At 62.3% G+C, this 10,817-nt stretch overlaps 1 protein-coding gene across 1 annotated transcript; it reads left to right on the plus strand.

Annotated features, from left to right (window-relative positions):
* On the plus strand, positions 1–10,539 carry LOC127566660 (E3 ubiquitin-protein ligase ZFP91-like). The gene is made up of 10 exons (XM_052009174.1): positions 1–15; positions 540–1,296; positions 4,474–4,525; positions 5,105–5,215; positions 5,369–5,446; positions 5,735–5,794; positions 6,342–6,420; positions 6,859–6,973; positions 7,820–7,919; positions 8,806–10,539. The coding sequence occupies exons 1-10, from the start codon at positions 1–3 to the stop codon at positions 9,134–9,136; spliced, it is 1,698 nt and encodes a 565-aa protein (XP_051865134.1). The 3' UTR covers positions 9,137–10,539.
* Positions 10,540–10,817: the final 278 nt, after the last annotated feature.

The raw sequence follows: 10,817 nt of genomic DNA on the forward strand, positions 1-10,817 counted from the left end.
ATGCCAGTCGCTGCAGTGAGAAGGACTGCATAGGTAGCAGACCCCAACAAACACAGCCTAAACAGTGATAAACTTCAGCAGCAGTTCTCACAGTGGAAACAATTACTCACGGAGGTGTTTAGAAGTCCTTCTGCACCTTCTCCGATGTTGTTGGACAAGTTTATCCGCAGGTTTTCGTTCGGTTTCTCTCAGCTCGATCAGGACAGCTCCACTCTGTGTCTGACCCCGGGAGTGTGTGACAGGACAGTGCAGAGGGAGCTTCAACCTGTGTCTAACGCCGGGAGTGTGTGATGGGATGGTGGGGAGGGAGCCTCACCCTGTGTCTGACCCCGGGAGTGTGTGACAGGACGGTGCGGGGGGAGCCTCACCCTGTGTCTGACCCCGGGAGTGTGTGATGGGACGGTGCAGAGGGAGCTTCACCCTGTGTCTGACCCCGGGAGTGTGGGACGGTGCGGAAGGAGCTTCACCCTGTGTCTGACCCCGGGAGTTTGTGATGGGACGGTGCGGGGGGAGCGTTGCTCTGTGTCTGACCCCGGGAGTGTGTGACGGGACGGCACGGGGGGAGCATTGCTCTGTGTCTGACACTGTTCTCTAACCCCCAGTCTCCTCTGTCCCCCACGATCCCCTCCACCCCAGGGAAGCTGTGCGCCGTGGACAACATCGACCACCTGCACACCTCCTGTGACGCCCTCCGCCTGCTGATCATCTGGTCCCACGACCACAGCCGGGAGTGCGGCTTCATCCCCAACCTCAAGTCCATCGTGTCGGGCTGCTCCGGGGACTCCGTGACGGTGGTGTGGACCTGCGCCGGGGGTCACTCCTACTCCTGGGAGATGCTGGCCTCCAGGAAGGAGGCGGAGGAGGAGGACCGAGGGGGGCAGGAGGAGGAGGAGGAGGAGCAGAGGCGGGCAGGAGGTCCCACTCAGCCCCCCGCACGGACCAGGAGGAAGGCTCCCGGCTCACCCACCGCCAACGGCAGGCGCTCCCGGCCGCCCCCAGGGGGAGGGGAGCGGGCGCTGGATGGCGAGGAGCGACCTGGCCGGCACCCCGGGGCGGGGGACAGAGGGCACCCCCCGCATCCTCCCCCACCGGCAGCTCCTGGGGACGGGACGTCCCGGAGCCCAGGGGACGTCACCCCTAATGACCAGCACCCGGCCGGTGTGGCCCCCGGGCGGATCCCCCGGCCCTCCGGCGCCAGGGGGGAGGGGGCTGCCGATGGGGAGAACGCGGACCTGCTGCAGTTGGTGTGCGAGTCCGACGGCGGGGAGGACGACGGGACGGAGACGCGGCTGGGAGGTGAGGTCTGTGGGGGGGGGGGGGGGCAGGGTGGAGGGGGCTGGGTTGGGAGGGGCATGGAGGGGTCCCAGGATCGGGGGATGTGTCCCTGCCGTGGGTCAGAGACATCCCGGTGTGGGGGGAGGGGTCCCGGTGCGGGGGGAGGGGTCCATACTGTGGGTCAGAGGTGAGGGGTCCCGGTGTGGGGGGAGGGGCCTGTACTGTGGGTCAGAGGGGAGGGGTCCCAGTGTGTTTGGGGGGGAGGGGTCCGGACTGTGGGTCAGAGGGGAGCGTTCCCGGTGTGTGTGGGGGGAGGGGTCCGGACTGTGGGTCAGAGGGGAAGGGTCCCAGTGTGTGGTGGGGAGGGGTCCGGACTGTGGGTCAGAGGGGAGGATCCCAGTGTGGGGGAAGGGGTCCGTACACTGGGGTAGAGGGTAGGGATCCCGGTGTGTAAGGGGAGGGGTCTGTACTGTGGGTCAGAGGGGAGGGGTCCTGGTGTGTGTGTGTGGAGGGGTCTGTACTGTGGGGTGGAGGGGAGGGATCCCGGTGTGTGTGTGTGGAGGGGTCCATACTGTGGGTCAGAGAGGAGGGGTCCAGGTGTGTAGGGGGAGGGGTCTGTACGTGGGGCAGATGGGTGGAGTCCCAGTGTATGGGGAGTGGGAGGGGTCCGTACTGTGGGTCAGAGGGGAGGGGTCCCAGTGTGGTGGGAAGGGTCCGTACTGTGGGTCAGAGGGAAGGGGTCCCGGTGTGGTGGGAAGGGTCCGTACTGTGGGTCAGAGGGAAGGGGTCCCGGTGTGTGGGGCGAGGGGTCTGTACTGTGGGTAAGGGGTCCCGGTGTGGTGGGAGGGGTCCGTACTGTGGGTCAGAGGGGAGGGGTCCCAGTGTGGTGGGAAGGGTCCGTACTGTGGGTCAGAGGGAAGGGGTCCCGGTGTGTGGGGCGAGGGGTCCGTACTGTGGGTCAGAGGGAAGGGGTCCCGGTGTGTGGGGCGAGGGGTCCGTACTGTGGGTCAGAGGGAAGGGGTCCCGGTGTGGTGGGAGGGGTCCGTACTGTGGGTCAGAGGGAAGGGGTCCCGGTGTGTGGGGCGAGGGGTCCGTACTGTGGGTCAGAGGGAAGGGGTCCCGGTGTGGTGGGAGGGTTCCGTACTGTGGGTCAGAGTGAAGGGGTCCCGGTGTGTGGGGCGAGGGGTCCGTACTGTGGGTCAGAGGGAAGGGGTCCCGGTGTGGTGGGAGGTGTCCGTACTGTGGGTCAGAGGGGAGGGATCCCGGTGTGGTGGGAGGGGTCCGTACTGTGGGTCAGAGGGGAGGGGTCCCGGTGTGGTGGGAGGGGTCCGTACTGTGGGTCCACTTCCAGTTGCAGGGACAAATGAACGGTGCAAGAAGGGGGCTCACGGACTGCTCAGGAATCTTGACGGCAGACGGGAGGGAGCTATTCCTGAGCTGTTGAGTGTGTGGGTCTTCGGGCCCCTGTTCCTCTTTCCCACCCCCCCCCCCCCCCCCCCCCCCCCCCCCCCCCCCCCAAGATGGAGAGGGCACCTCCTGGTTTGTGAAGGTCCCTGTGTGAGGTGTGTGCAATCACGAGGGGTGCCGATAAGATGACAGCGGGGTGGGGGGTGTGTTGTGGTCATTTGGTTCTCCCCCCACCCCAGAGTTGTACAGTCTCGAATTAAAGGGCACAGAACAGCACAGTACAGGCTCTTTGGCCCACAATGTTGTGCCGACATTTTATCCTGCTCTCCGATCTATTTAACCCTTCCCTCCCACATAGCCCTCCATTTCTCTATCATTGATGTGTCTATCTAACAGTCTCTTAAATGTCCCTGATGTATCTGCCCCCACCACCTCTGCCGGCAGTGCGTTCCACACACCCACCACTCCCTGTGTAAGAAACTTACCCCTAACATGCCCCTTATACCTTCCTCCAATCACCTCAAGATTATGACCCCTCGTGTTAGCCATTGTCGCCCTGGGAAAAAGTCTCTGTCTGCCTCTTGTACACTATCAAGTCGCCTCTCATCCTCCCTTTCTCCAAAGAGAAAAGCCCCAGCTCGCTCAACCTATCCTCATGAGACATGCTCTCCGATCCAGGCAGCGTCCTGGTAAATCTCCTCTGCACCCTCTCTAAAGATTCCACATCCTTCCTATAATGAGGCGACCAGAACTGAACACAATACCCCAAGTGTGGTCTGACCAGAGCTGCAACATCACCTCGCGGCTCTTGAACTCAATCCCCCGACTGATGAAGGCTGACACTAAATATTTATCCTTAATAACCCTATCGACCTGCGTGGCAACCTTGAGGGATCCATGGATGTGGACCCCAAGATCCCTCTGTTCCTCCACACTACGAAGAGTCCTGCTGTTAACCTTGTATTCTGCCTTGGAATTCGATCTCCCGAAGTGTCTCACTTCACACTTACCGGGCTGAACTCCATCTGCCACTTCTCAGCCCAGCTCTGCATCCTATCGATGTCCTGCTGTAACCTACAGCAACCTTCTACACCATCCACAACACCACCAACCTTTGTATCATCAGCAAACTTACTAACCCACCCTTCCACATCCTCGTCCAAGTCATTTATAGAAATCACAGAGGGCAGGGGTCCCAGAACAGATCCCTGCGGAACACCACTGGTCACTGACCTGCAGGCAGAATACGCTCCATCTACCACCACCCTCTGTCTTCTATGGGCCAGCCAATTCTTAATCCACACAGCCAAGTTTCCCTGGATGCCATGCCACCTGACTGTCTGAATAAGTCTCCCATGAGGAATCTTATCAAATGCCTTATTAAAATCCATGCACACCACATCCGCTGCTCTACCTTCATCAATGTGCCTTGTCACATCCTCAAAGAATTCAATCAGGCTCGTGAGGCACAACCTGCCCCTCACAAAGCAATGCTGACAGTCCCTAATCAGCCTATGATTGAATGGCACAGGTTGAAGTTGGAGCGATTTAAAGGGGCAGGTTTTCACCTGCAGGTCGGTAGGGGTGTGGAACGAGCTGCCAGGGGAAGTGGGAGAGGCGGGTATCGCTTTGAAGGCGCTTGGGTGGGTAAAATTTGGAGGGAAGGCAGGGAAACGGGACGAGCTCAGTCTCGGGCTGGGACGGTCCAAGTGGCCCATTTGCTGGGGAGTCCCTGTTTGATCTGTCGTTCCTCTAGCTGTCCCACCAAGCGAGCATTGCTCTCTGTTGCAGGGGCCCAGGTCCGAGGGGAGCCCATCGCCGAGACTGAGCTGTTGCTGACGAGGTGAGGAGGAGGAGATGTCCCCGTGTGGGGTGTGGGGGAATGGTTCACCCCCGTCAGTGAGAGTGAAGCTGCACTCGTCCCTCACTCCCTCCCTCCTGGGGTCAGACAGACCGAAGCCAAACCGTCCAGTCACACACTCAGACACCAGGTGAAGCTCCCTCCGCACCGTCCCGTCACACACTCCCGGGGTCAGACACAGGGTGAGGCTCCCTCCGCACCGTCCCGTCACACACTCAGACACAGGGTGAGGCTCCCTCCGCACCGTCCCGTCACACACTCCCGGGGTCAGACACAGGGTGAGGCTCCCTCCGCACCGTCCCGTCACACACTCAGACACAGGGTGAGGCTCCCTCCGCACCGTCCCGTCACACACTCCCGGGGTCAGACACAGGGTGAGGCTCCGTCCCGTCACACACTCCCGGGGTCAGACACAGGGTGAAGTTCCCCCCGCACCGTCCCGTCACACACTCCCGGGGTCAGACATAGGGTGAGGCTCCCTCCGCACCGTCCCGTCACACAGTGCCCCGACCCCTGCGCCTTGCTCGCCGCTCGCCTCACCCGCAGTGATCCTATCCGCAGCGACAACGAGTGCGAGGAGGAGGAGGAGGAGCTGACGGAGGTGGATTCCGATGACGTTTACGAGTTCTTCGACGATCCCAAGGACGAGAACTACATCCCTTCGTCGGACAGGTAGGGTCCCGTCGCTCCCCCAGTGCCTGGGTCGCTGAGGGGGAGTCTGTGTGGGCGGGTGGCAGGGACGGGTGGGTGGGTCGGTGGGAGCTCCCGCGGAGGGAGCGGGTCCCACCCCCTCATTCCAGGGTGTGAACTCTCTGTGTTTTGCAGTGGCTCGGACCGGGACAAGAGGAGAGGAAGATCCCGCAGAAACAGTATGAAGAAACAGTCCGAGGAACCATTGGAGCGGTATGAGGGCCCCTGCCGGCCACCACCCCGCAACGCCCCCACCCAATGTCCACCACCCTCCCTCGCTAGCCCCCTCCCCTCCCTCCACCACCCCCCACTCACCCCTCCCTCCGCCGCACCCACCCCGACCCCCCACCCACCCCTCCCTCCGCCGCAACACCCCGCCCCCCCCCCCCCCCCCCGCCGGCCACCCCTCCCTCCACCGTCCGCCGGTCTCCTTCCCCTGCCTCCCTGCCCCCTCGCCGACCCCCTTGCCCCGTGACTGACTCTCCCCCTTCTCCCAAACAGACGAGCTCCTCGGAAACGTCAGGACAAGCGCGATCCCATGGAGAAGCCGAAGAAGATACGGTGAGCCTGTGATTGGAGGACTGGGGTAGGTCACACGGTTGAAGGGTGCCCTCTCTCGGGGGGTCACGGGGTCAAAGGGCACCTGGCGCGGTGGGTCTCGCGGTGAAAGGGCGCCCACTGTAGGGGGTCGGGGGGTTAAAGGGTGCCTGGTGTGTGTGGGGGTTGGGTCACTGGTGCCCACAGTCGGGGTTCGTGGCGATCGGGGTCGGAGATGTGGTCAGGGGTCGGGTTCAGGGGGTCACGTGTCATGGGGCATCTAGTGTCGAGGTTCCCTGGTCACGAGGTTGTTGCGGGTTTTTCGGTGTCGCGAGGCGTTAGGTCGCTCTGGCTCAGGGCTCACTGCTGGTCTTCATTCGCATCTCTCCCTCCCCCCTTTCCCCCTCTGCACCCCCCCTCCGCATCCCCCACCACCTCTGCCCCCTCCGCGCCTCCTATCGCCTTATCCCCCTCTACCCCCCGCGCCCCTCCTTCCCCCTGCACTGCTCCTCCCCCTCTGCGCTCCCTCACACCTCCCCCCCCCCCCCCACTCTCCCCACTCCTGCACCAGGAAGAAGATTCCCAAGGAGTACGTGCGCTGTGAATTTGAGGGCTGCGGGAAGATCGTGTCCAACCCCCAGTACCTGAAGGTAAATCCCGGGGACGGAGGTGGGGGAATGTGCCCAGGGGACTGGGGTCCCGCGCAGGGGTATGTGCGGGGCCCAGCATGGAGCCGGAGGGAGTGAAGGGGGTGGTGCGTGTCCTGGGGAGCGGGGAGGGGGGGTGCTGGTGGGGAGATGCTGGGACTGTAGGCATGGGGTCGCTGTCCACCACTCCCTCCGATTTCTCCCGCAGCGGTGGGGCATGGGCCGAGAGCTCCGCTCTGTTACCCGGGATGGGTGTCGCACCCGTGGGTGGGGGTGGATGCGTGGGGCACCTGTGCTGGTCGGTTATGGGGGGGGGGGTGGGGGCGGCGGGGGGAATCTTTCTCTCTAAACTATCTCTGACCCCTTGACCCCCCCTCTGCCCCCTCCCCACCTCTCCTCCCCTTTCTCCCCTTGCCCTCTTCTTCCCCCCCCCACCCCCAGCGCCACATGAAGTACCAGCACCAGCTGCAGCGAACCTTTGCCTGCTCCTTCCCCGGCTGCGGCCGCATCTTCCGCTTCAAGACCCAAATGGAGGAGCACGAGAAGTTGCACAGTGGTGAGTGGGCGCGTGCTGGGCATCCCTGGGCCCCGCCCCGCCCCGCCCTCCCATCCCTGCATCTCCCCTCCCCTTCCTGCCTCTCCCCTCCTCCCGCGGCCATGAGGGAGACGTGCCTGCGTCACACCCTGTGTGGTGTGAGAAGTCTTCGCTGTCGGGTGACACCATCGAGTACTAGTCAAAGACGACACCACTGTCAGTCAAGGTTTGGCTTCACCCACTCATCGGTACACACTCTTCACCATTGGTCCCTGTGCACACCTCTTGTACCTGGCTCTGACCTACTGGACCTGTTGAATGACTTGGGCTGGACCACCCAGCTCCCCAGCACTGTGAAGAATGCCACACAAGCGGGGCTCCCTCTCCTTTGCTGCAGGAGTGGAAACCAGGCCGAGGGACCACTGGTAAGAGGGTGCGCTTCCTCAGGGGTTTAGGAGCGTCCACAGTGGATTCCCAGTCAAGTAGAGCCGATGTTTGTCAGGCGTCGGGGTATTTAGGCACTGTATTGTGTTTTCCCTGATCATTTGTAATTAGTTCACTGTGTGTATGGGGATGTGTTTGGGGGTGGGGGGGAGGGTGTGTGTGTGTGTGTATGCACGTTTCTCCCCCATTGCAACACCCCCCACGTTTTGCAATCATCCGTGCGTGAGAATGTGCATCTTTCTCCTTCATTCTGCTCCAGCGTTTGTCTTTGTGATTAAATGATTTGTCAAAATGCAAAGACTGTCCCCAGAGTCGTCTACCTTTGAGACCCCAAAGAACCTTTCCTTACAACGCCCTGTCCCTGGGGGAGGGCGTGGGCCCCGCCTCGGTGACGTCGGCTAACACGGGATCCTTCTGTTCCAGACCAGCGCAACTACATCTGTGAGTTCTGCGGCCGCGCTTTCAAGACGGACAAGAACCTGGTGGTGCACAGGAGGATCCACACGGGGGAGAAGCCCCTGCAGTGAGTGCGGGGAAGGGGGTGTGAACGCGTCGGCGGTGCGGGGTGACCTTGCCCTCGTCCTCCCTCCCCCAGCACCTCGCCTCTCTGTGGGGGTTTACCCACACGATGCAGGAGCTGAGCGGTGACTCGTTCCCCCGCGGCTGTCTGCGGCGATGAAGTCAGCAGATCCCCTGTTCTCTGACCCAAAGGGATGTCCCTCTGATCTGATGTTGTGCCCTCTGCTCCGGGTCACTCCCACCACTGGCAACATCATCTCCAGGCCATTCCATATTCGGGAGGTTTCAGTGAGATTTCCCAGCCTCGCGCCCCCCCCCCACCCCCTCCCCCGGCCATTCTGAACTCTGAGTGCAGGCCCAGCGCCATCGAACGCTCCTCCTCCGTTAAACCTTTAGTTCCAGAGATCATTCTTGTCAAACTCCCCTGGATCTTCTCTCCAATGCCACAACAGCCCTCCTCGGGACCCCCACCTCCCTTCCCAGCCCCCAGGTGTAAAATCTGTGGGTTTTACTCCCTCTCCCCCCCCCAGGTGTGAGATCTGTGGGTTTTACCCCCCCCTCTCCCCCCCCAGGTTTGAGATCTGTGGGTTTTACCCCCTCTCTCCCCCCCCCAGGTGTGAGATCTGTGAGTTTACCCCCTTCCCCCCCCCAGGTGTGAGATCTGTGAGTTTACCCCCTCTCCCCCCCCAGGTGTGAGATCTGTGGGTTTTACCCCCTCTCCCCCCCCAGGTGTGAGATCTGTGGGTTTACCCCCTCTCTCCCCCCCCAGGTGTGAGATCTGTGGGTTTACCCCCTCTCTCCCCCCCCAGGTGTGAGATCTGTGGGTTTACCCCCTCTCTCCTCCCCCCAGGTGTGAGATCTGTGGGTTTACCCCCTCTCTCCCCCCGCAGGTGTGAGATCTGCGGCTTCACCTGCCGACAGAAGGCCTCCCTGAACTGGCACATGAAGAAACACGACGCCGAGTCGGGCTACCAGTTCTCCTGCGACGTGTGCGGCAAGCGGTTCGAGAAGAAGGACAACGTGTCCGCCCACAAGAGCAAGAGCCACCCGGAAGTGCTACTGGCCTCCGTCGCTGGCCTGTCGGCTCTGGAGCAGAGCGGTGCCTTTGGGGTCTTCCCCGGCTTCGGACGGGGGTCCCAGCCTGCTCCCCCCTCCCCCCCGGGGCTGGGCGACTGGGGACGGCTGGAGCAGGCAGAAGCTCTGGACCCAGGGGAGGCCTAGTCTCTGGGCCGGGGGAGTGGCGGGACTAAACCCTCGCGGGAGGTCGTCACACCCCAGGGCGGCTTCCAGGGGTGGGCGTGTGGGTGGGGGAAGCAGGGATCCGGGTTGGAAGGAGTTTCTTCCTCGATCTCGTCCCCCGCCCTCCCTCTCGCCCTGGGGTCCCCCTCCCTCCCTCTCGCCCTGTATCCCTCCCGCCCCCTTGCCCTCCTGTCCCCTCCTTCCCTCCCCTCACCCTCCCGTTCCCCCTCCCTACCCCGTCCCCATCCCTCCCCTCGCCCTCCCGTCCCCTCCCTTCCCCCATTCTTCCCTGTCCTTGCTATCTACCTCCCTCCCTCACCTCTCCCTCCCCACCACCCCTCATCACTTCCTTCCTACCTCATCCCAGGCTTCACCCTCCCTGTCTCCCCATTTCTGCTTGTTCCCTCCACCCCTCCCTGTCCTGTCCCTTCCCTCCCCCTCCCTAGACCCTCCCCTCCCGTCCCCCTTTTCCTCCCCCCGCTTCCCTCAGGCAGATTCTCAGAGTGGGAAGAGAAGGGTGAATCTCTGTTTGAAAACTTTTGTCCTATTTTCAGGATTTGTAAATAGTGGCAGTGATGTGTTTGTGTACATTGGCAGTATTGATGGGTGGATGCAGAGTCAATGTGGTGACAGGCGGGTGTACAGGCAGAGTGACAGGCGACTGTAGGGCCGGGTGGGTGTACAGACAGAGTGACAGGCCACTGCAGGGCCGGGCGGGTGTACAGGCAGAGTGACAGGCGATTGCAGGGCCGGGCGGGTGTACAGGCAGAGTGACAGGCGACTGCAGGGCCGGGCGGGTGTACAGGCAGAGTGACAGGCGACTGCAGGGCTAGGTGGAGTGACAGGCGGGTGTACAGGCAGAGTGTCAGGTGACTGCAGGGCCAGGCAGGTGTACAGGCAGAGTGACAGGCGACTGCAGGGCGAGACAGAGTTACAGGTAACTGCAGGGCCAGGCGGGTGTACAGGCAGAGTGACAGGCAACTGCAGGGCCAGGCGGAGTGACAGGCGACAGTAGGGTCGGTGAAGTGATAGGCAGGTGTGCAGGCAGAGTGACAGGTGACTGTTGGGGCAGGCGGAGTGACAGATGCATGTACAGGCAGTGTGACAGGCGACTGTCGGGTCAGGCGGAGTGACAGGTGTGTGGACAGGTAGAGTGACAGGTGAATGTAGGGTCAGGCGGGTGTACAGGAGTGACAGGTGAATGTAAGGTCAGGAAGAAAGCCAGGAGACTAGGGTCAGGCGGAATGACAGGTGTGTGTACAGGCAGAGTGACAGTGTAGTATGATTCCTGTCCTGATCTGTCAGTCTGGGTGTGATTTCTGTGCCGCTTGTGTCGGGCACGGTGTACGATTGCTGTATTATACAATAAATCTCCCTCCCCGTGACGGTTCTGCCTCCGACCACTGCTGGACAGGAAGCTCAGCGGATCGACCTGACCCGACCCGACCCGTCCCGTCCGCTGCACTGTGAGCACGGGGCGCGGACCCAACGCGCGGTCCCCGGACTCAGACCTGGGTCGGGCACCGCTTCCACAGCACAGAGACAGAGACCCAGTGACCCCCCCCGCCCCCGCCCCACACACTGGGGCAGTGCGCACTGTGATGACCCAGTGACGTTCCTCCCCTCTCCCACACACACACACACACTAATTATCCAGTGACCG

The sequence above is a fragment of the Pristis pectinata genome, chromosome 44 (assembly GCF_009764475.1).
Source record: "Pristis pectinata isolate sPriPec2 chromosome 44, sPriPec2.1.pri, whole genome shotgun sequence".
Lineage (NCBI taxonomy): Eukaryota > Metazoa > Chordata > Chondrichthyes > Rhinopristiformes > Pristidae > Pristis > Pristis pectinata.

Coding starts and splice junctions, on each gene's coding strand:
- LOC127566660 (XM_052009174.1), top strand. Junction 1,297..4,473: donor GACGGAGACGCGGCTGGGAG/GTGAGGTCTGTG, acceptor TCTCTGTTGCAG/GGGCCCAGGTCCGAGGGGAG. Junction 5,447..5,734: donor TCCGAGGAACCATTGGAGCG/GTATGAGGGCCC, acceptor TCTCCCAAACAG/ACGAGCTCCTCGGAAACGTC.